The sequence below is a fragment of the Phyllobates terribilis genome, unplaced genomic scaffold, assembly GCF_046119375.1.
Source record: "Phyllobates terribilis strain yellow unplaced genomic scaffold, ASM4611937v1 Scaffold_8__6_contigs__length_399053987, whole genome shotgun sequence".
NCBI classification, from domain to species: Eukaryota; Metazoa; Chordata; class Amphibia; order Anura; family Dendrobatidae; genus Phyllobates; species Phyllobates terribilis.
Window position 1 is genome coordinate 185570349 of NW_027362768.1, and position 25322 is coordinate 185595670.

The window sequence follows — 25322 nt, forward strand, 5'->3', positions numbered from 1 at the left end:
TAGTAGTTATTTTCTTGTACATAGGAGCGGTATTATAGTAGTTATATTCTTGTACATAGGAGCGGTATTATAGTAGTTATATTCTTGTACATAGGAGCAGTATTATAGTAGTTATATTCTTGTACATAGGAGCGGTATTATAGTAGCTATATTCTTGTACATAGGGGCAGTATTATAGTAGTTATACTCTTGTACATAGGATGAGCATTATAGTAGTTATATTCTTGTACATAGTGGCAGTATTATAGTAGTTATATTCTTGTACATCGGGATAGTATTATAATAGTTATATTCTTGTACATAGGGGGCAGTATTATAGTAGTTATATTCTTGTACATAGGGGCAGTATTATAGTAGTTATATTCTTGTACATAGGAGCAGTATTATAGTAGTTATATTCTTGTACATAGGGGGAGTATTATAGTAGTTATATTCTTGTAGATAGGAGCAGTATTATAGTAGTTATATTCTTGTACATAGGGGCAGTATTATAGTAGTTATATTCTTGTACTTAGGGGCAGTATTATAGTAGTTATATTCTTGTAGATAGGAGCAGTATTATAGCAGTTATAGTCTTGCACATAGGAGCAGTATTATAGTAGTTATATTCTTGTACATAGGAGCAGTATTATAGTAGTTATATTCTTGTACATAGGAGCAGCATTGTAGTAGTTATATTCTTGTACATAGGAGCAGTATTATAGTAGTTATATTCTTGTACATAGGAGCAGTATTGTAGTAGTTATATTCTTGTACATAGGAGCAGTATTATAGTAGTTATATTCTTGTACATAGGAGCAGTATTGTAGTAGTTATATTCTTGTACATAGGAGCAGTATTATAGTAGTTATATTCTTGTACATAGGAGCAGTATTGTAGTAGTTATATTCTTGTACATAGGGGGCAGTATTATAGTAGTTATATTCTTGTACATAGGAGCAGTATTATAGTAGTTATATTCTTGTACACAGGGGCAGTATTATAGTAGTTATATTCTTGTACATAGGGGCAGTATTATAGTAGTTATATTCTTGTACATAGGAGCAGTATTATAGTAGATATATTCTTGTACATAGGGGGCAGTATTATAGTAGTTATATTCTTGTACATATGGGCAGTATTATAGTAGTTATATTCCTGTACATAGGGACAGTATTATAGTGGTTATATTCCTGTACATAGGGAGCAGTATTATTGTAGTTATCATCCACAAGGTGAATTATATTATTTTCAAATATGTTCAGTTTTTCATGTTGTTAGTATGGCCACAGTTACGTGTAGAATCCTTCAGGAAGAAAGCGCAAAATAAATTGTGTACACCAAATCTACTAATATAATATAATTTTTTAATCAGAGCAATTTCCTATAGGGCTGCTTCTTCTTATTTTGTGAAATTTCAAATATTTGCTGGAAACAGATATTGCATTATCTGACTTTTGAGATTATCCATTTTAAATAAAAGGAAATATTATTCCAATGATAGAGAAAATAATATTATCTTTTCATTAAATACTTCATTAAAAATAATGCATTTATTATATATATATATATTTTTGACCCTGATATAAATTCATTTTAGATACACACATGAAGATTTGTAAACATATAGAAAGTGCGTTGCTTTGAGGCTGTGGTTTCATACAAAGAAAGCTGAATTTAAATATATAATTTTTTGGGGATTCCCTGTAAATGGAGTCATCTATAAAGACACAGTAAAAATAGATATTTTTCTGGTTGTACTTTTACCATCTGTATAATATAAAGTTAGTTTAAAAATAAACACCAAATAAGGATCCCTCGTTCTTCTGTATCTTCATAGTGATGGTTTTGCTCTTGAGACTGCAGATAAATAAATAATGTTTTAAAAACACATTCTTCAGGACAATAAGGCAGCAAAATATAGAAAACATAATAAATAAAAGGACTTTTCTCTATTTTAAAGAATTGTTCATGGTTATGTGAATATTATAATATACATGAACAGAAGATGAATGATGAAATTTTGGCAGTCTCCTGCTGCCACTAGAGGGAGCTTAGGAGCTTCCTGCATACGGTTGCATTATTGAGTTGAATGTATAGAGAATGCACTATGCTCCCCACTAGTGGTGGCTGAAGATTGCCTGAATTTAATTGCTATTTTCTGGGAATTTTAATAAATTAAAGGGGTTGTCCACTCCACCTATATTTATGAGCTATACGTAGGATAGGTTATCAATATCAGATCTAGCTGTGGGTCCGACACCCTTTACTATCAGCTGTTATGTTCTGGTGTTGACCAGTTGTAAACCGTGTACGGAGCTGAAAGAGCACAGTGGTCGTATTCAGGTACTGCAACTCAGATCCTATAAACTTTATAGGAATTGATCATTAGAAAGACAATACCGCTATATACTTTAATAAATTGCTTAATCTGGCTGCAATAGTATGAGTCAGGCTTGAACTTAAAGACAACATTTGATCAACTATAAGTCATGGTAAACTTATTGCATTACCATGTCTCTCCTGAAAGTTTTTCTATCAAAAGTTTCACGATAGTACAAAGTTGTCTGCAGGTTATGCGTAATCTACAGTAGTGCTGATATTTTACATCAATTTGCCAAGCTCCAACTATTTACTGAAGCTACAACATAAATACTATATACGTAGGTTGTGGTTTAAGAATGATAATTAGCGAGTGCCAGTAGGAGCGGTCCCCTAATCAATACACTGGACTCACAAACTCTGTGTCTACTTTTTCTATGATGGCTTCATTTAGCCAAATCGCACAACATGTTTGGCTAACGGGAAAGGGGACTTGTCCTTATACTGTGACGATGACAGATACTAGTCCGGTGACAGATCTACTGTAAAGGGTTGTTGCCACCTTCAGCATTTATGTCATATCAGCGACGTACGCTCTAACTGTCTGCGGATAGGTGTTCAGCATCTCTCTGAAGTCCTCAACTATAGAGAAAATGGGAGACACTGGGCAACCCTTGGCAATTCCTGTCCTTTGCATCATCCTATGAGTTCAATAGAAAGGTCATTGAAATCTATGGGAATTATAGAAAGAGCTGAGCGTTCCTTGCTCAGGCTTTTCCATAACTTCTATAAACTTTTATTGAGAGGGACAAATGTAAGAGAGAGAGATGTAGTGGTCCCTAGAGGGACATCTCTAACTAGAATGTGAAAATGGTGGGGTCTTCTACAGTAAATCAGGCAACTCTATAACATCTTTGATTGTTGATACCTAAATACTCACTTTCTTCACACCTTGTTGTCTTCTCCATTTTTTTATTATCCCCCGATTTGTTCTACGTTAGTCATTTCTTCTCCAGATCCAGCCGGAACCCGAAGCATTTCAGTACCAGATTCTTCCATCACATCGTGCTTACTAATGTCTGTCGCCTTGGGCAATGTCTCCTCCGGCTCCTTTAGGGATAGTGATGGGAATTCCTCAACTTTATCTATCGTCTGCTCTTGAGGTAGATCTTGTGGTTTCTTATCTGCGCTTGACGCTGTCAAATCAAGACCTTCATTAAGCTCCTTAATATTATTGTCTTCTATATGTGTAGATTCTTGAGCTCCCTCTTCATTTTTCACTTCATTAGGATTACTATTGGGTTGTGCATTGTCATCTTCATTATTTATAGGTTCCACTAAAGTGACCATGTGCTCAACACCAGCATCATCCGTGTTTCCACCATCATCATAAGGCTTAATATCATTTTCGTCAATCTGAACTTTATTCTCGCTCTTGGTGTTCACATCACCTGAAGGGCTTTGATTACCCCTCAAGGCATTCTCTATGTCAAGCGTGTCTTCATTTTCAGTACCAGTTGGACCTACGTTCTCTATAGTTGAAGAACTTGGAGAATTTTCAAGGTTTAATGCTCCAGAAACATCTTCATGGTCCACATTGATACCAACAGACAAATCATCATTTTCAGCTGGGACATCACCAGGTGCTTTTTCATCACTAGTTGCACCATCATGGACAACAGTCCCATCACCAGGAGTATCTTCATTCTCAGCAGGTATATCACCAGATGCATTTTCATTTTCAGCAGTCTCATCACTAGGCGCTTCTGCATTTTCAGGAGAAACATCATTTGCTGCATCTTCATTCTCTGCAGGTATATCACTAGGTGCATCTTCATTATCAGCAGTCCCATCACCAGGTGCATTTTTATTCTCAGCCGTGACATCGCCAGGTGCTTTTACATTATCAACAGTCTCATCACTAGGTGCATCTTCTTTCTTAGCAGCAACATCACTAAGTGTACCTTCATTATCAGTGGACACATCACTTGGTGCACCTTCATTCTCAGCAGGTACATCACTAGGTGCTTCTGCATTCTCAGTTACAACATCATTTGCTGCATTTTCATTCTCAGCAGGTACATCACTAGGGGCACCTTCATCCTTGGCAGTGGCATTGTCAAGTGCAACTTCATTCTCAGCAGATACATCACTGGGTGCATCTTCTTTCTCAGCAGTTCCATTACCCGATGCACTTTCATTCTCAGCAGTCCCATCACTGGGTGCATCTTCATTCTCTGCAGTCACATTGTCAGATACATTTTCTTTCTCAATAGTCCCTTCACCAGGTGCATCTTCTTTCTCTGCAGTCCCATCACCAGGTGCATCTTCTTTCTCTGCAGTCACATTGTCAGATACATTTTCTTTCTCAATAGTCCCTTCACCAGGTGCATCTTCTTTCTCTGCAGTCCATTCACCAGGTGTATTTTCTTTCTCGGCAGTTCCGTCACCAGGTGCATCTTCTTTCTCCCCAGTCCCATCACCAGGTGCATCTTCTTTCTCCCCAGTCCCATCACCAGCTGCATCTTCTTTCTCCCCAGTCCCATCACCAGGTGCATCTTCTTTCTCAGCAGTCTTATCACTGGCTGCACCGTCATGCTCAATAGTCCCATCACCAGGACTATCTTCATTCTCAGCAGCAACATCACTAGGTGCACCTTCTTTCTCAGCAATCCCATCGCCAGATGCATCTTCTTTCTCAGCAGTCCCTTCACCAGGTGCATGTTCTTTCTCAGCCATTACATCACCGGGTGCATGTTCTTTCTCAACAGTTCCATCACCAAGTGCATCTTTCTCATCAGTCCGATCACTGGTTGCATCTTCTTTCTCAATGGTCCCTTCACCAGGTTCATCTTCTTTCTCAGCAGTCCCATCACTGGTTGCATCTTCTTTCTCATCAGTCCCTTCACCGGGTGCATCTTCTTTCTCAGCAGTCCCTTCACCGGGTGCATCTTCTTTCTCAGCAGTTCCTTCACTGATTGCAACTTCCTTCTCAGCAGTCCCATCACCAGGTTCATCTTTTTTTTCAGCAGTCCCATCACCAGGTGCATCTCCTTCCTCAGCAGTCCCATCACCAGGTGCATCTTCCTTCTCAGAAGTCCCATCACCAGGTGCATCTTCCTTGTCAGGGGTCCCATCACCAGGTGCATCTTCCTTGTCAGCAGTCCCATCACCGGGTGCATCTTCTTCCTCAGCAGTTCCATCACCAGGTGCATCTTCTTTCTCAGCAGTCCCAACACCGGGTGCATCTTCCTTCTCAGCAGTCCCATCACCGGGTGCATCTTCTTTCTCAACAGTCCCAACACCGGGTGCATCTTCCTTCTTAGCATTCCCAACACCGGGTGCATCTTCCTTCTCAGCAGTCCCAACACCGGGTGCATCTTCCTTCTCAGCAGTCCCAACACCGGGTGCATCTTCCTTCTCAGCAGTCCCATCAGCAGGTGCATCTTCTTTCTCATCAGTCCCAACACCGGGTGCATCTTCCTTCTCAGCAGTCCCATCACCGGGTGCATCTTCCTTCTCAGCAGTCCCATCACCGGGTGCATCTTCCTTCTCAACAGTCCCATCACAGGGTGCATCTTCTGTCTCAGCAGTTACATCACCCGGTGCATCTTCTTTCTCAGCAGTCTCAACCCCAGTTGCATCTCCTTGCTCAACAGTCCCATCACCAGGTGCATCTTGTTTCTCAGTAGTTAAATCACCGGGTGCATCTTCTTTCTCAGCAGTTCCATCACCGAGTGCATCTTCTTTCTCAGCAATCCCATCACCAGGTGCATCTTCTTTCTCAGCAGTTACATCACCCGGTGCATCTTCTTTCTCAGCAGTTACATCACCCGGTGCATCTTCTTTCTCAGCAGTTACATCACCGGGTGCATCTTCTTTCTCAGCAGTTACATCACCAGGTGCATCTTCTTTCTCAGCAGTTACATCACCAGGTGCATCTTCTTTCTCAGCAGTCTCATCACCCGGTGCATCTTCTTTCTCAGCAGTTACATCACCAGCTGCATCTTCTTTCTCAGCAGTCTCATCACCAGGTGCATCTTCTTTCTCAGCAGCAACATCACCAGCTGCATCTTCTTTCTCAGCAGTCTCATCACCAGCTGCATCTTCTTTCTGAGCAGTCTCATCACCAAGTGCATCTTCTTTCTCAGCAGTCTCATCACCAGCTGCATCTTCTTTCTCAGCAGTCTCATCAGCATCATGTGATTCCTCGTCACACACAGTATTCCTTTCATCAGGTTCATTTTTAGGGTTTTCACCCTCCACTGCCTCGGATCTACTTTCAGTCAGTATCTCTTCATGTATTGAGGAGTCCAACATAATCATCTGTCCTGTGTCATTTCTCAGTTGCTCTGGTTGATGATGAAGATCTACACCAGGTGAATCATGTAGCGTAGCACCCATCAAATCTGAAAAATACAGATCACATCGTTACTGTACATATCAATGAGGAAGACTCTAGTCAACGCCATTCCAGCATAATGGGCAGCTGCCCTGTGGGACAACAACAGTCCTATTTTGGGGTAGGTCCAAGGACAACATCTTAGATGCAAGAGTAGAGTACGTAAGCAATTACTGTCCTGAACCTTCATGGGATTTACCATTAACTACCAAAGACCACCATGGACTTTTTCACTTTTTAGGCATTTTATGGCAGTATTTTAGGGGTACTGAATGGGCTTATATTGACACTGTATGACATTGCTATGTAGATGTAGAACACCAAGACTGTTAATATAAAAACACCGGATCTTACTTGTCAATGTGCCTTTAAAATTGTCCTCTTCATCTGTACTGGAGTCACTGGGTTCGGGCTCAGAATCCAGACTTGGTTTATTGTCAATGGCCTCTGCTATCTTTTCCTGGACTGATTTGCAGTCTTTAAGAAAAATTAGCAAATTCACAGGAGGCAAAGGACGAGAAAAGAAGTGGTCAAGGATAAATGCACGTAATGCACACAGCCAGAAGCAGAGATGCAGACCTGCGGGGGACGGGCATCCATGCAGGAAGGGAGGAAGCAAAAGCAAATTCATGCACAAATCATGCACAAGAATCTCCAGGATCATCGCCTTCCCCCCCGGGGCTGCCGGCTGATTCATATGATTGACTTTATTTTTTATAATTATGATAACATTTGGTTTATCCAGGAGGTCCGGGAATCTGCAGATAATTTAATAATGTAGTAAGTAACGAACATGTAACTCAAAAGGGGTTGTCCACAACCTGGAAGAAGGTTTCCCTAAAATAAGCTGATTCCATAGTGTCTGACCCTTTAGATCCCCAGCGATCAGCCAGTATGTGTTCAGTTTCCCTGCAGCTCCCTCACAGGAGAAATCAAGCATTACACTGTTCTAATAAAATCAGAGATCTGTTCATGTAATGCATAAACATGTCAGTTTCTCCAGAGAATCGATGAACTACCAAAAAAGTGAAGCCACGTTTAACTAAACATCACCTACCCTTTTGTGTACACAGCTCCTATGCAGACCTATGTGTCTCAGTGGTTCCAGACTACAAACAAACCTTGTGTATCGTGATCCTGCGGCGGCTCGTTACTATCACTCTGCCTTTATGTTTTGGTAAACTACAAAAATATGAAAAAACAGACTACACAGAGGGTTTATCGTCTGTAACCATGGAAATTCATAGGTCTGCGCAGGTGCTGTATATGCAAAACAGAAAAAGATTTTTAACAATGACTATAAAGTTTATTCTTTTTTAGTTTTGATGCATTGGATCAATATAAAAGATAGTTGCAAAAGTTTTCATACTTTTTAATTTAATAATAATTTAATAATTTAGAAACTTACTGTAAAAAGCGTTGGGTAAATGATATCGCAGTGCGTTTTACAGCCTTGATATCACACAAAACACTAGTGCACTTAGATGCTTTTATTTCATTTTTAGTAATTCAGGGTCAGCGCCGACATAGGTACAAAATTGTCCCTCCACATTTATCTATTATCCTTCTCCAAAAAGCGATTGAGCCGCGTCCTCGGCAGAAGCCTTTTCTCCAAGTACATAGTTTACAGACATCTCTACGAAGGATAAATGGGTTAACTGTTAAGAGTCAGCTGGAAGTCGCCAAATACCCAGCGATCAGCTGTGATCTGTGGAGGAACCTGCCAGTACGTGTTCAGCTTCCCTACAGCTCACCCACAGGAGAAATGAGGCATTACACTGTTTCTATTAAGACCAATGGGCTGTGAGTCTAATGGGTCTATGAATTTGCTAAAAATGAAGTCATGTAAATCTCCTAACTTCTCCTAGTCTGATCTATGTGTCGCTATGGTTACAGACTACAAATACCTCCTGTGTGTAGTCTGATCTATGTGTCGCTATGGTTACAGACTACAAATACCTCCTGTGTGTAGTCTGATCTATGTGTCACTATGGTTACAGACTACAAATACCTCCTGTGTGTAGTCTGATCTATGTGTCACTATGGTTACAGACTACAAATACCTCCTGTGTGTAGTCTGATCTATGTGTCACTATGGTTACAGACTACAAATACCTCCTGTGTGTAGTCTGATCTATGTGTCACTATGGTTACAGACTACAAATACCTCCTGTGTGTAGTCTGATCTATGTGTCACTATGGTTACAGACTACAAATACCTCCTGTGTGTAGTCTGATCTATGTGTCACTATGGTTACAGACTACAAATACCTCCTGTGTGTAGTCTGATTTTAAACTTCTGGGTTATTCTCATCCAGCTACCCTCTATATAAGGGTAGCAGGAGTGGAGGGAACATAACTGCAGTATCAGACTACAGAAAAGGTGACTACAAAGATAAAATGATCTGCATAAGAGCTGTATACACAAAACGGTGGGACATTTTTTTCCATAATTTTTTTTATATATTTTAAATGCAAAATGCCACAGGGGTATATTATTATTGGAGCATCCACAGGTACCAATTCTGATAACATTATATTAGATAATTGCTATTTAGGCAGTTTACTGTGTTTTGTAGCAAAATAATTTCAGTAAAATTAATTAAAAATTAAAGAAATTATTTTTTTTCTCTCTTTTTTAACAATTTAGCAAAGTGCAAATCCTTGCAACAATAATATTCCAACCAACTTCTTTTTAATTATTGAATTCATTTAGTAAGAAATATTTCAGAGTTTCCTTTGTGCGCAACTTGCTGCATCCGTTACGGTAAGTACCAATGTTACAGATTTGATGAGAATTTTTCCAACGCCTTAAGATCTTTTGCTTGTTACATGCAGATTTTGCTGCGGATTTTGTTGCAGAATTGCCTCAGATGAATCCCTTCATATTCACATTTTGCAGATTTCAGCACATACATTTTCAACGACGTGAAGATGAGATCGGTATAAATCTACACGTTGTGGCTTCCTCAGGGGTTACCCTGGCAGAAACACAAAGCAACAGTTATATACAGAAGAACTGGACTCCTACAATGCCAGGATGGACACCAGCTAATCCTTCCCCATGTTTCTGTGCCGCAGTTCTATCTCTGGACATTGTTTTTTTTCTATTCAACTGTTTTGCTTTTATTTCTGATAGGTTTTAAACTCATGTAACCCCCTGAGGAAGCCGTGGCGATACATGTGAGGTTTTCCCTCCTCTATGTTTCTGCCTGTATGCATGGCCTTTTTGTTATCTATTTCATGCTCAATTCTTCGCTTTACAAGCTTGTGGATGTATGATATTCACTATTGTGCCAGTAGTATAGTATCTTATGTCCAGTACATCTGACTTTAGCAGGCATTAGAGGTTAGATATTAGCTCCATTATGGGCATGTTGCAATTTGTGCATGTAACTGTCACAGGTGTATGAAGTGTGACAGACAGTCGGTCTGGATCCGGCTGTAGAAGGTCACTGCGCTTGGTATTGCAGACGCCTTCTTGATCCTTTCATCTCTGTAGTGTAGTGATATCCTTCTCCCTTTAGGACCGAGCAGTGACCACCACCTTCTACTGCTAATTGACACACCTTTGCTTGGTAGTTAAAAACTCTCAGTGTCTCCAGAGAGTCGTCTGTGTTCCTGTGTCCATGATTGGACTCTAGTAGTCGGCTAGTTTCTTCTTAGAGTTCTCTTGGAGGACAGTTGGCGTTATCTCTCTGGTGTCTTCTCAAGTTAAGGGTGTGTCAATTAGCAGCAGAAGGTGGAGGTGACTGCTGGGTCTTAAAGGGAGAAGGATATCACTACACTACAGAGATGAAAGGATCAAGAAGGCGTCTGCAATGCCAAGCGCAGTGACCTTCTACAGCCGGATCCAGAGCGACTGTCTGTCACACTTGATACACCCGTGACAGTAGAACTTTGGCTGTTTTAATTACTTTTAATTTTGTATGTGGTTTGAAAATGTATTAATAAATCCTGTCTTTTTAAAGGTGATCCCTTTCTTTTGGCATGCTTCTTTTTCTCCCACATATCTGATTTTGTCTGCCATGCTTTAGGCAGATCCCTGTTCATGTGGCGGTGCCCTCTGTGCATTCTTATTTCATTTTATTATTGGTCGGACCCTCACAGATTTAGTAGTTATCACCTATTCTTTGGAATATCCCTTTAAGGAATTAATCATAGAGATCAGACTCTGGTTTTAATGAGTTAACAAGAGAGCAGATGACTGGCAAGAATCACTGTAATTAAAGATTTATTTTATACTTAAATATTATTTGTATTATTTTTTCTTGTCACATTATATTGATAAATTATTAAGGATATCATTTGATAATTCTAGAATGCAATTTTTTTGGACTCTAACATTTTTACTTTTTTTTTTTTTTTTATAGACCATTGAATGTGTTACTTGAAAAACTGATGGCAAGAGAAAGGCACGACACTCAATAATTTATTCTGTACATGCTATACTAATTCAGACAAGAACAATAAGACACAAAAGAGCAAAGAAAGGGAGAAGCGATACAAAGTAGCAACAACAACACAAAGCCGCTGATTACATGATTGATGCCTGCACAGCAATTCAGAAATGGTGAATATGCAAACAAGTGACAAATCCTAATTGGAAGATTTATTATTTGGGAAAAAAAAAAAAACTTAAACATTCTTAAAGAATTTTTTTTCCAAAGAGCTTACAATCTACAGTAAATATAAACTATATTTGCCTACTCTCTGTAGTAAAGCAAAAGCGTTATCGTGAATTAACATTAGCTCCATAGAAAGAGTTTTCTACTTTACCTTTATTACATTTTTGTTGTTTTCACTTATTTCCCAATTGTAAAAACTCTCTTTGATGTCTGGACATTAGGGATGAGCGAATGTTTTCAAATTTGAATTTGCCAACTTTTCCAACTTTTACCAGGAAAATTCAATTCACCGAAAAATCAAAAGTACTCCAGATCCTCCAACTGCTCTGAAAAACGTGGGTGTAACACTCCTGGGACAGTATCCAACCCTTTCAAGTTTTTTTTAATACAAGCACAGCCCCATTCAGACATTTGGTTTTTCCACGTACGAGAAAAACAGACCGATTATTCTGATCAGACCGTGGTCCGATTGTCATCCATCTTTGTCGTACGTGGAGAAATTAAAAAAAAAGTTTCTCCATTCTGACAGTTCATGAAGATCGGGCCGCACTCAGATATCATCCGAGTGCAGTCCCGCTTTTGCAAGGACCCATTGATTTGTATTGCTGACCATCGGATGAAAATCGAACATGTCTCCGTGATTTTCCGGACATGTGAATGGCCCCATAGACTATCACAGGCACGAGCGCTATCCGTGAAAAGAACAGACTGCGCTTGCACATGAAAACTGGAGGTCTGAATGAGCCTTTAGTAATAGCATAGTGACCTCAACATACATGGCTTTTGGTAAATGGCTGATGTTAACCAACATCGTGTTTAAGAGAACACTGCAATCACAAACTTTTCATGCTGTTTAAAAATCGGTCCCAAAATGATCTCATTTTAGTGTCAGATGTCGGCCATGCCGGCGTTTATACTGAAGAAGCCACTGCCACTTTTACCAAACATTTTTACTACATTAGAATTAACTTTTGCTTTTTTGAGCCACAATTTTCCCCTTTCCAAAAAAGGACAGTAAAAAAAAATGCAAGTTAAACACCCAAAAAGATAACTACATAATATAAAATATTGTCATTGCTACTTTAGCTGGTTTGCTCCCAAACAAGGGACCAGCTCACATCTCTTAGTATTTTGTGAATCCTTGATCTTATGAAAAATTAAAAAAAATATATATATGTCAAATTGGACTATTATAACAGGTGTGCTGAAAATCAGTACTGCTTGTGGCACGCACACTTTGTGAGGCAGTCGCAGAGTCAAATATATTTTTATTTTCTTTCAGTAATGTTGGTGGCTTACTTCTGCATAAGTGCAAAAAAATGTGCAACTGAATAACAGCAGCAGCACTAAAGCCACTCTGATCGCACAATCAGCAGTGGTGGCCAGGTATGCGTCTCCCCCCCCGGCCCTGCCTCACAGGCAAAGTGACTTCCCTATCTTTCTCACTTCTCTATTGCTATAAGCTGTGACATCCTCTCACTATCCAGATTCACCATAAAATGGCTGCTGCATTCCCAACCTCTGCTTTTATAAAGTCTACCATAGTCCCTCCTAATTGGCTCTGCTGCAGCATGTGATATCTGCAAGGAATTATGGGGAAGCCCACCCAGTGCAGAGCCAGACGCCATGTGAACCTTGCCTGGCTGATGAAAGGTTCAAAATGGAACTTAGCTTTTAAAGTGATTCATGATAATCCCTAAAAATTCAACATGAACTTGATTTGCATTGAATTTATTCACTCATCCCTACTGGAGACCATCAACAAGTTGCCACTAATGGATGATGCATTGCAGCCCCAGTTCAGCAACTGACACCTGCAAAAATGAAGGGGCATGGAAATTATTTTTTATTATGGATTTGTGGAGATTAAAAAAAGCCGTTATACGATTTGGTGACAGCTTGACTGCTTGTTGATGGTTCCCAGATAGTTTTATTGTAAGCTGCACAAAGTAAAAGCCTACTAAAAAATGAGCAAAAACCGCAATATATGCAATGAAAGTATATTAGACAGTCAAAAATTCACTTCTAATGCTAGATTATATATATTTTATTTTGGTTTATGTATTATATATTATACCTTTACGTCTAAATTGGAGGTTTTAACAAATGCCTCTGTGCATGGTTCTTCTAATTTGATGGAAAATACAGACACCTACAAAAGGCAGAAAACTTTGGTGTAAAACTCCCGCACCCGCTAATAGCTGGTATTTGGCTAAATTAGAACTCCCTTTCCTATTGTGTTAGAGGTAACTTCTACTCTTACATGGTATTTCTATGCAAATTTTTCGATAGCATACACGGAAAGGAGTTGTCGACTTTGGACTTGGAGGGTTATCTAGAGATAAGTTGACCACGGGAAAGTTATCCTACTGGAACCATCAGCGATCCACTCTATGGTGGATTTAATAAGTGTTCAGTTTACCTGCAGCGCCACCACAGGGGAAATGAAGAATCACACAGTTCTCATTGATATCAAGGGATTATCTGCATGAAGCAAGGCTATGCTCTTTGTAGTTACTCTGCTTTGGTTAGAAGGGGTGGTCTACCTATTCAGGACCCTCATTTATTAACTCAGAATTCACTAATAGGATATTTGAAATTTGGGTTTTCTAAATCTGACAGCCCTTTGAACATCTCTTTTTCCATAGTACGATAATTTTTTTATATTTATTACAGATAAGAGTAGAGGTAGAATGATATTATGCATGCTTGGTTGGGTAGACACACTGGTATCACGGCACAGCTGGCATGCAGGAGCAGGTGCACACCGCAGATCACTTCCTATACTCACCACCCTCCTCATCACTCGTGAGCTTACTCTCTAAGTCATCTTCTGCCTCAGACTTGTCATCCTCATCCATGTGACCTAAGGTTCCACCACCATTTACCTGCTCGTTGTCAGGACTCACACAGTCTGATTTTCTGTCACCTTCAGGTCTATCTGACAGTGGTTCATCTACATCATTATGACCTTCAACATTCTCATGTTCCTCACTAAGTGTTTCCAGCACCTCCTTGTCTTCCTCTTCTGGTTCTTCCAGCTCAAGGTCCTTGTCTAAGCCATGGTTGTCCGCTTCCTGATTAGTTTTGTTCATTTCCTTCTCCTGGTCCATTTCTGCCTCATGGTCTCCATTTCTTTCTTGATTGTCGTCATGGTCGGAGTCATCTTCACTTGAGGAACGATCTACTGAACTGCTAGATGAGAATGACTCTTTGCGTTCCCTATCTACAATGGGAAGAAAAAAATGTCAAATCTTAAAGTGCGCTCAACCAATACACCAAAATGTGTCAAAAATTTGTAACATGGAACCTCTTGGGTCACATATATACAATCATTTCTGATTTGGGTCCAGTTTGTGTGCCATCTTTAGGGGTCTTCCCACTAAATACATGCATCACCTATCCATGAGATATGTGATAAATGTATGATCCTCTAAGGTCCTATGGCTGGAATACCCAACTGACCTCAAAATCTAGGTGAGTATGCTCGACCACTTATGATAGAGGTAGCTGACCTGTCCATCCCAAAGGTATGATTGGTGCACTAGATAAACATGATGACCACTGCATCAAAATATAAAAAAACACTAAAGACAGAACTGGTGCACTGTGTTTCCCCAAGTGTCAGATCTGCAAGGGCGGAGCATCGCTCTTTGTTGTTCTGTGCCTTGCTCTGCCTCTGAGGCTCTTTTTTAGGCTTTTCACAGTATATCGGTTTCATAACATGATTTTTTACTGTAACTTACCTTAAATAGTCAATTAGAAAAGGATGTCAGGGAATAGTAAATGTATTAACAGACCCAGTTTAATTGTAAAGTGCTGCGGAATATGTTGCCGCTATATAAATAAAAATTATTATTATTATTTTATGCAGTTTACCATAATTTTTGCATGTGTGAAGCATAAATTACACCAGTATTAATTCTCAGCGTCATTTCTTGTATGCTATTTCTGGCTATGATGGGGCATTTAATTAACTGAATGATTAAAATAAGGGAAGATTTGATCACAAAGAAATTCTGATTGTAGAACATGCAAATTTAGTCATCTTAGATCAGAAATTTAGGAAAAAGGAAGAGATTGGTCCCCAAACTCCAAGTCAATTAGTTAATACAATCAAAGGCAGCTTCTGCCTCTTGATTTCTGGTTCCAAACCTTTCTTCGTCCGACCGCTCTGCCGTTCTACTCTATGTTCTCTATAAAGGTTCTGGATTTTTCTCGCAGCTGAGTTCATTTCCTCGTCAGCTGTGCTATGTTTTCCTATTCAATATGGAAAATACATTATCAAAGGAGCCGCCGAGTTCAAAGGAAAGAGAATTTCTGTAAGGAGGTAATGAAAGAAAAATGGGTGGTCTGCGAACCCTTCATTATTCGATGTGTCAATACTGAGCCTTGAGGATTGCAATAAATATGGTAATAGTAATGAGAATACAGATAAGTGATGCTACGATACACTGCATCCTGCAATATAAGAGCTGCTCGGTGTAGCGTCGCACACAGACTGTTATACAGGCTCTAAATGAGTGCGCCTCCTGAATTACATCAATATACCATGATAAAGGGTTCGAATTAAACAGAAAACCCCCTTAACTGACATCACTGGCATGATTACGTCATTAATTCTTCTCCTAGCACCCCGTGACTAATCAGATCAACCTTTGTCACCATTTACACTTTTGCAGCCGCTTTATGTTTCATTTTTGTACTTTTTTTTTTTCCTATTATTTTCCCAAGTATCAAAACATTTTTCTTTCCTTCCAGGTCGCAGTAAGAGGGTTTGTTTTTTTGTGGGAGAAGTTTCAATTTGGAATGACGCCATTCACTTTACCATATAGTATATTGAAAAATAGGGAAAAAAATTGCAGATGGGGAGAAATGGTAAAAAAAACAAACAAAAAAACAACATAATTCTCCCAAAATTGTATAGACATTTTTATGTTTAATAGATGTTACAAAAAATTCTCAACTTTGTAAGAAAAAAAAGGTGGTTTGTGTCTCCATTTGCTGAGACCCGCATTTTTTACAATTTTTCCATGCATGGAACAGTGTGAGGACTTGTTTTTTTTGTGCAGCAAGATGACTTTCTATTGGTACCATTTTGGGGCATGTACAACTTTTTGATAGATATTTATTACATTTTTGGTGGGAGTAGTAGTGACCAAAAAATGGCAATTCTGGTGTTTCGATTTCTTTTCTTTACACCATTTCCTGCACAGATATGTCCTATATCAGGAGGCGGATAAAAGGCGTCTGTCGGGGTAAAATGATGCCCTGTACTAACCACATCTCTGTGTAGGGAAGCTTTTGCTGAGACGCACAGTTGTAGTTCCAAGATTGTTCAAAGAAGGAAGTAATATGCAAATTAGGCTCTTGGTGTATTGTGGGCGGTCCAGAACACTATTTCTCAGTCCATTGACAGCACAGGTGCAAATGAAGCCAGCTCCTCTCACTGATTCATTTATCTACAGCGCTGGTTCAAGTGGGGTATCAGTGCTGTCAATCAATGGAGTGGAGGGAGGAGCTAGGTAGCCAGGTTGAGGGATGGTGCTCTGCACCACCTACAGTGCATCGAATGCCTAATTTACATATTATATCAAAAATCATTTTCATAAGAAGTAAACCACAGATTTTGCTTTACAGTTATGCTTCTAACTGTACCTACATTAAAGAGTATTTTTTTTCATAACTCCATTAAAGGTATCTCCATTACTCCCCTCCAAAGTCTACCTTTAGGAAAAAATTAACCATGCGACAGATTAAATAGTAAGATAGCAACTAACCTTGTTTATCCTCGTAGTCACTGTCCCTTTCATCTACCGCTCTGTCAGAAGCCTCTTGCACGCCGTTTGATGGCACGCTACTTCTCCATTCCTGGTTTACATCATCTTTCTCACCATCCGAGGGGGTGTTTGACATTACCTTCTCTTGATCATCTACCCTTTCGTCTTCATTATATTTCTCATCAGGTTTGTTTTCTTCGTCTTCAAAATCTTCATCATAGTCTACAGGAGAAAAAAAAAGCAAAAAAAAAAAAAATCCTATATTTTACATGGTTTGAGGTTCATTTGAGTTCACAGCGCTGTGCCTGCTTCTCGTGTAGGACCATAATAATGCACTAATATATGTAGATACTAACATTATCTATGAAAGGTATTCTTGTCATATGCTATATATAACACAATATATACCGTACTCTGAGACACAGCTCTCATGTATTAATAAGATCATTATCGAGTGCCAGGTCACTTGCTCCTTATCTTCAGACTGTTGTATTGCTATGATGCACTGTAGGATCGCAAATGAGATTTTATATTATCACTATAAAAGGCTTTAATGCTGAATATCAGCAACATCAATGGGGAAAAGCGTATATAGAGGAAGGGGGCCCCATAGCAAGGATTATAACAGGGCAAATTGCTGCTGCCAGCAAACCACTAATCGCCTGTAAAGGTGGAGACCTAAAGGGTTACAGAACACTATGGTGGATCAATACATTATGCCGTAATACTCTGATCATTTGGGGTCCCTACCCGTGCGATTGAGGCACTCCCGGTCACGTGCGTATGGCGACATGGAGTGCTGACGTGCAGAAAAAGACTAACTAACACTGCAGTCTCCTAAAGGATCTGAGGGGGTCCGACCGCCTTAAAATTAAGAGATGGCACATTCTAGTGATCAAAACCCACCATATAATGTCAATGCTTTTTTGCAACCGTATCCATTTTAATAAAATATTTTTGACTGCATGAACAAAAACCACATCAGAAACCTTTACACATTTTTTTTTTCACGAATTTCTGTGGTTTTGAGATTGCGATTTTACAGGTAAACATGAAATAAATGGCCCGAAATCATGAATATTGTCTAAACAGATAAAGTGTCTCAGTTTCTCATAGCAGCCAATCAGAGCTGAGCTTTCATTTCTTAAACTGCTGTGGTAAAATGAAAGCTGCGCTGCGATTGGTTTCTATGGGTCGCAGGTTTGATAAATAAGGCCTAGTGGAGTAAATTTATAAAGCCTGTCGCTTTGTTGTCCATAACAACCAATCAGAGCTTAGCTTTCATTTCTTAAACTACTGGGGTAAAATGAAAGCTGCGCTGCGATTGGTTTCTATGGTTCGCAGGCTTGATAAATAAGGCCTAGTGGAGTAAATTTATAAAGCCTGTCGCTTTGTTGTCCATAACAACCAATCAGAGCTTAGCTTTCATTTCTTAAACTACTGGGGTAAAATAAAAGCTGTGCTGTGATTGGTTGCCATGGACTACACCTTTGATAAATGAGGCCTAGCAGAGTAGATTTATAAAGGCTGTGTCTTTCTTGTCCATAGCAACCAATCATAGCGTGGCTTTCAATCTACCACAGCACTTTAAAAAATAAAAGCTGAGCTCTGATTGGTTACTAGGGTCAGTTTAGATGTCATCATAAACAGAACCCAATGTCATTCACCTTTAAAAACTGCATAGGAAAATTATGGCAACATGGTGATAAAATGTTTTTTTTGACCATTTGGTCAGAAATAATTCTAATAAATGAATGCAATTATTGTAAGGCTAATGTATAGATGATTCCGGTCCATGTTTTTACCATCCTTTGAAATAAGTGATAAACCCAAACTGGGCTGGGGCCTTGGCCTTGTCTGGCCTCATCCGAAATAATTTAGATCTGTGGTAGATACGATCGCATTGAGGGATTTCCTTCTCTATCGAGGTTCTTCTTAAATTCCCCTCTAAACTCCTGGACTCCAATGCAAACTCCGTGATAGGACCCCTCCTACTGTCCACCATTGGTATTAATGCTGTTTTCTAAGTGGCACAGGGACCTTAGGCCCCTCATGAGGACCTGTATGTCTCCGCACTTTCTCTGCGCCTAATATAGCTACACGAGAATGTTATTCGCCACCACACTCTCCACTGTCAAAAAATGTCCCAATATGGCTCTTAAAATGGTTCTGTGCAGAATATACAGGGAAGTCTTGCAGATTAATATGATTATTTAAAATAAATAAATTACGAGCTGCAGCACCTGACATTGGGCAGTACACGATATATGACGAGGTGTTCTGGTGCCATTTATTGTTTATATTCAGCCGCCACGGTGCTAAAAACAGCTCAGTTTGTCAGGTGTAGAAAAGTCTGATATTGATGACGTAAAGATAGGCCATCAATATTATAAGCCCTGAAGACCCTGAATATATCCACCGTTGTGCACCATTTTATTCTATATGTATTATACTCCAGAGCAGAATTCATGATTATTCTACATGGCACTGAAAACAGTGAACAACCTTGCCATCATCAGACATCAGCTTCCCTGAGCTCCAACAACAAAGAGGCAGTTAGTTTTCTCTACATCACATTACTGTATAAATTCAGATGTGAAGACGACATTTAATAGAATGCAAATGTACGGACTATTAGGCAGCAAGCGACAGACAGAGATTTCAGTTCTGAATGCTGTAAAATCATGCATGGAGCTCTGATTCCACTAGCAGAATAGTGAGTGCAGCTCTGTGGTATAATACAGGATGTAACTCAGGACCAGTAATGTAATGTATGTACACAGTGACTGCACCAGCAGAATAGTGAGTGCAGCTCTGGAGTATAATACAGGATGTAACTCAGGATCAGTAAGGTAATGTATGTACACAGTGACTGCACCAGCAGAATAGTGAGTGCAGCTCTGGAGTATAATACAGGATGTAACTCAGGATCAGTAAAGTAATGTATGTACACAGTGACTGCACCAGCAGAATAGTGAGTGCAGCTCTGGCGTATAATACAGGATGTAACTCAGGATCAGTAATGTAATGTATGTGCACAGTGACTGCACCAGCAGAATAGTGAGTGCAGCTCTGTGGTATAATACAGGATGTAACTCAGGATCAGTAAGGTAATGTATGTACACAGTGACTGCACCAGCAGAATAGTGAGTGCAGCTCTGGAGTATAATACAGGATGTAACTCAGGATCAGTAATGTAATGTATGTACACAGTGACTGCACCAGCAGAATAGTGAGTGCAGCTCTGGAGTATAATACAGGAAGTAACTCAGGATCAGTACAGGATCAGAAATGTAATGTATGTACACAGTGACTTCACCAGCAGAATAGTGAGTTCAGCTCTGGAGTATAATACAAGAGGTACTGTAACTCAGGATCAGTAATGCAATGTATGTACACAGTGACTGCACCAGCAGGATAATGAGTGCAGCTCTGGAATATAATACAGTATGTAACTCAGCAGAATAGTGAGTGCAGTTCTGGAGTATAACACTGGATGTGCAAAATATGTAAACTGTTTACACAGTGAATAAACTTTTTGTAAATAATAAAATGTTGCAGAAAGGTGAAGATGCTCTTTAGACAATTTACCATCTTTATCTTCATCATCGCCTTCATATTCATCCGTCTTGCAGTCCTTATTCTCTTCTCCTTCCTCCTCATAGTCCATGAATGATTTTTCCTCAGCCTTCAGGTCGTCCTCTTCACCATCATCATCACATACCGAGCTCGTCTTTTCTTCTTTACCATCCACTTCATCATAGACCTTCACCTTGCTGTCCTCCTCTTCTATTTCATTTTTGTCGTTATGGTCTTCCTCGTCACTGTCCTTCTTGTCTTTTTCCTTTGTCTTACTCTTTGGTGGAGGAGATGGCTTTTTATCCAGGCCCATTGAAATGATGCACCTGGGATGGGAAACCAACATGATGATAGGCAGTGTCAGGCTGAAGAACATTAGGCCCACCAGAGGATTTGATTCTGAGGGCACACCTTTCTCCCCCATTCAAGAGACCATAGCTGCTGCAAAGTTTGCGCCTATCATGAACTCTCCTGATGGAGAAGCCAGGGCCCACCAGAGGATTCTCCGGTTTTCTGGTTCGCCAGTCCAACCCTGATGATAGGAGATTAACAAACCCAGATGCAGCAGAATTCCGGCCTAATTGCCCAAATCGGCCTTACATGCCCCGCACCACATTTGTATATACTGAGTACGGATGTCAGGAGCTCTATGGCTAATACCTGAAACAAGGAGAAGCTCCTTCAATATTGATGAATCCAAAATATCCATTTTTGCCCCCGAGCCGTGCTCCCTTGCGATGTTTATATTCACAGCAAGAGCTAAGCCGGTCCACCTGGATCCCATTAATGTAAAACGTGAGGCTGAAAGGAAAACCGCGGTGACGTCTAGAGACCAAACTGAAGCAGTCTGCAACAAACCCAGCAAAAAAAAAAATCAGTAACTGCAGATCTACTAGGAGATGACATACAGTTTACACATTTCCACAGTTTCAAATATTAATAATTCATTGAAAGAGACATATAGGACGCAGGCTTGTTCTAGAATTTGCTGGAATAATAATTGTCTAATATATTGGGGTTGGTTTATCAATGCTGTTTCATTCGTATTGTGCACCTATATTACTAAATCTCCTCCAATGTAATTATAAGAATTGCACCCTTTAGTTATGAAGGTACTTGGATAGCTTACAGATCTAATAAAACAATCTTTAAGAAAAGTTTAGTTCAGATTTCCAAGTAACCACTTAACATTCTGTTTTGATGATCAATACTTGAGGACATGTACTCACTTAGTAACATGAACTACTGTCTGTTGTACAGGAGACCCCATCAACCTATCACCAGCTTGTTTTATGTCCCTCCAACTAATCTATTTACTGAAAGTGACACATGCGACACAAGCACATTCTAGAAATTCCTGGAATTATAATTGCCTAATATATTAGAACAGGTTTATAAAATATTGTACACTGCATGTATATTAATAAAATTCACATAATGTTATCACCAGAACTGCACCCCTTAGCTGTGAGGTTACTTAGAGGTACAGTACAGACCAAAAGTTTGGACACACCTTCTCATTTAAAGATTTTTCTGCATTTTCATGACTATGAAAATTGTACATTCCCACTGAAGGCATCAAAACTATGAATTAACACATGTGGAATTATATGCTTAACAAAAAAGTGTGAAACCACTGAAAATATGTCTTATATTCTAGGTTCTTCAAAGTAGCCACCTTTTGCTTTGATGACTGTTTTGCACACTCTTGGCATTCTCTTGATGAACTTCAAGTGGTAGTCACCGGAAATGGTCTTCCAACAATCTTGAAGGAGTTCCCAGAGATGCTTAGCACTTGTTGGCCCTTTTGCCTTCACTCTGCGGTCCAGCTCACCCCAAACCATCTCGATTGGGTTCAGGTCTGGTGACTGTGGAGGCCAGGTCATCTGGCGTAGCACCCCATCACTCTCCTTCTTGGTCAAATAGCCCTTACACAGCCCGGAGGTGTGTTTGGGGTCATTGTCCTGTTGAAAAATAAATGATTGTCCAACTAAACGCAAACCAGATGGAATAGCATGCCGCTGCAAGATGCTGTGGTAGCGATGCTGGTTCAGTATGCCTTCAATTTTGAATAAATCCCCAACAGTGTCACCAGCAAAGCACCCCCACACCATCACACCTCCTCCTCCATGCTTCACGGTGGGAACCAGGCATGTAGAGTTCATCCGTTCACTTTTTCTGAGTCGCACAAAGACACGGTGGTTGGAACCAAAGATCTCAAATTTGGACTCCTCAGACCAAAGCACAGATTTCCACTGGTATAATGTCCATTCCTTGTGTTGTTTAGCCCAAACAAGTCTCTTCTGCTAGTTGCCTGTCCTTAGCAGTGGTTTCCTAGCAGCTATTTTACCATGAAGGCCTGCTGCACAAAGTCTCCTCTTAACAGTTGTTGTAGAGGTGTGTCTGCTGCTAGAACTCTGTGTGGCATTGACCTGGTCTCTAATCTGAGCTGCTGTTAACCTGCGATTTCTGAGGCTGGTGACTCGGATAAACTTATCCTCAGAAGCAGAGGTGACTCTTGGTCTTCCCTTCCTGGGGCGGTCCTCATGTGAGCCAGTTTCTTTGTAGCGCTTGATGGTCTTTGCAACTGCATTTGGGGACACTTTCAAAGTTTTACCAATTGTTCGGACTGACTGATCTTCATTTCTTAAAGTAATGATGGCCACTCGTTTTTCTTTACTTAGCTGCTTTTTTCTTGCCATAATACAAATTCCAACAGTCTATTCAGTAGGACTATCAGCTGTGTATCCACCTGACTTCTGCACAACACAACTGATGGTCCCAACCCCATTTATAAGGCAAGAAATCCCACTTATTAAACCTGACAGGGCACACCTGTGAAGTGAAAACCATTTCCGGTGACTACCTCTTGAAGCTCATCAAGAGAATGCCAAGAGTGTGCAAAGCAGTCATCAAAGCAAAAGGTGGCTACTTTGAAGAACCTAGAATATAAGACATATTTTCAGTTGATTCACACTTTTTTGTTAAGTATATAATTCCACATGTGTTAATTCATAGTTTTGATGCCTTCAGTGTGAATATACAATTTTCAAAGTCATGAAAATACAGAAAAATCTTTAAATGAGAAGGTGTGTCCAAACTTTTGGCCTGTACTGTACATCTAATAAAACACTCTTTAACAAAAAGTTAGGTTAGTTAGTTCTGATTTCTTAACCACCACCTGATTTTTAGTCTGGTTGACCACCACTTGAAAATATTTGCTCATTTTGTCACAGTAACTTCCGACAGCTGTACAGGAGACTCTCATCTCTCTTTCACTGGGTTGTTTTAGGTCCTCTCTACTTATATAACAGGAAACATGAGAATATTGGAACCTATAGGCTTAAAATAGTAAATAATGAATTTTGCATCAGTTGTCATGAGATATGATGCCATTAGCAAACAGCGAGTCACGAAAGTTCCCTGACAACTATTGTTTATCACTAAGTAATGTGACGCCACATGACATATTGCATGGTGATAAGAATCTCTGGGAAACCTTGGTCACCAGCAGCACAGGAACTACATCAACTGATGCCTAAAAGGAAATCAGATCTCTATACACTGACTTACTGAGATTGTGGGGGGCTTGTGCTTGTACACTGCAGCTAATCAGAACAAGCCGAGCTGCAGTGAAAACAGACAGCAGCTTCAGTCAGGGAGTATATTTTAGGCTACCTAAAACTACAATAAAGTATTTAAGCTAGAGTTAGAGGTCTTAAGTGATCCCTAGTGCTTCAGGACTGGAAAGCAACCAACTCAAAAGCTAGACGAGCAACTTCTTATTCTAGTTATTCAGTTCAGCAGCACAGGGGCCAATGGGGGGAGGGATGATGCAGTGTTTTCCAGAATCTCCCTTTTCTCAGTGGAAGCCTCCATCTATGCAATCAATTATCTTCTTACTAATAGCCTGTCACTACTGGGATTCAAGCCCAGGAACTGTGGTATGAAAGGCAGAAACTCTAACAGTGAGCCAAATGCTGCATGAGAGGATTTTTTTCTGCCTAAAAACCTTAATTTTCTTTTGTTCAGGCATGATCTGCTGAAATATACATTATATATATATATATATATATATATATATATATATATATACACAGTGCCTACAAGTAGTATTCAACCCCCTGCAGATTTAGCTGGTTGACACATGCGGAATTAACTTGGCATTGTGACATTTGTACTGTAGATCAGCCTGGAAGTGGGAAATGCACTGCAGCAAATTTTGTTTTTGTTTTTTTTTTTTGTTTTTTTTAAAACGTTAAAAGTTAATTCAGAGTGTCATTTATTATTCAACCCCTCAAACCACAAGAATTCTGTTTGGTCCCCCTAAAGTATTAAGAAGTAGTTCAGGCACCAAGAATAATGAGCTTCACATGTGTGGATTAAAGATCTCATTTGCCAGCCTTTTCTGACTATTTAAGACCCTCCCCAAACTTGAGAACAGCACTCAGACATGGTCAACATGGGAAAGACAAAGGAGCATTCCAAGGCCATCAGAGACAAGATCGTGGAGGGTCACAAGGCTGGCAAGGGGTACAAAACCCTTTCCAAGGAGTTGGGCCTACCTGTCTCCACTGTTGGGAGCATCATCCGTAAGTGGAAGGATTATGGAACTACTGTTAGCCTTCCACG

The 25322-nt window shown here is 39.8% G+C and overlaps 1 protein-coding gene across 4 annotated transcripts in view; it reads right to left on the minus strand.

Moving 5' to 3' along the window:
* Nucleotides 1-1360: 1360 nt before the first annotated feature.
* The window catches only part of ERICH3 (glutamate rich 3), a 61556-nt gene continuing 37594 nt past the window's right edge, over nucleotides 1361-25322 (minus strand). Inside the window, exons 9-16 of one of the 4 annotated variants that reach the window (XM_073643902.1) lie at nucleotides 21351-21537; nucleotides 20703-21016; nucleotides 17112-17333; nucleotides 15487-15591; nucleotides 14123-14557; nucleotides 7058-7180; nucleotides 3242-6710; nucleotides 1362-1839 (exon numbers count right to left, since the gene is read on the minus strand). In XM_073643902.1, coding sequence (XP_073500003.1) covers nucleotides 3277-6710; nucleotides 7058-7180; nucleotides 14123-14557; nucleotides 15487-15591; nucleotides 17112-17333; nucleotides 20703-21016; nucleotides 21351-21537 — 4820 coding nt within the window. In that variant the 3' untranslated portion in view covers nucleotides 1362-1839; nucleotides 3242-3276. Of the gene's footprint in view, nucleotides 1840-3241; nucleotides 6711-7057; nucleotides 7181-14122; nucleotides 14558-15486; nucleotides 15592-17111; nucleotides 17334-20702; nucleotides 21017-21350; nucleotides 21538-25322 lie in introns of all 4 variants that reach the window. The other 3 variants (XM_073643904.1, XM_073643903.1, XM_073643905.1) reach the window with 3 other exon arrangements.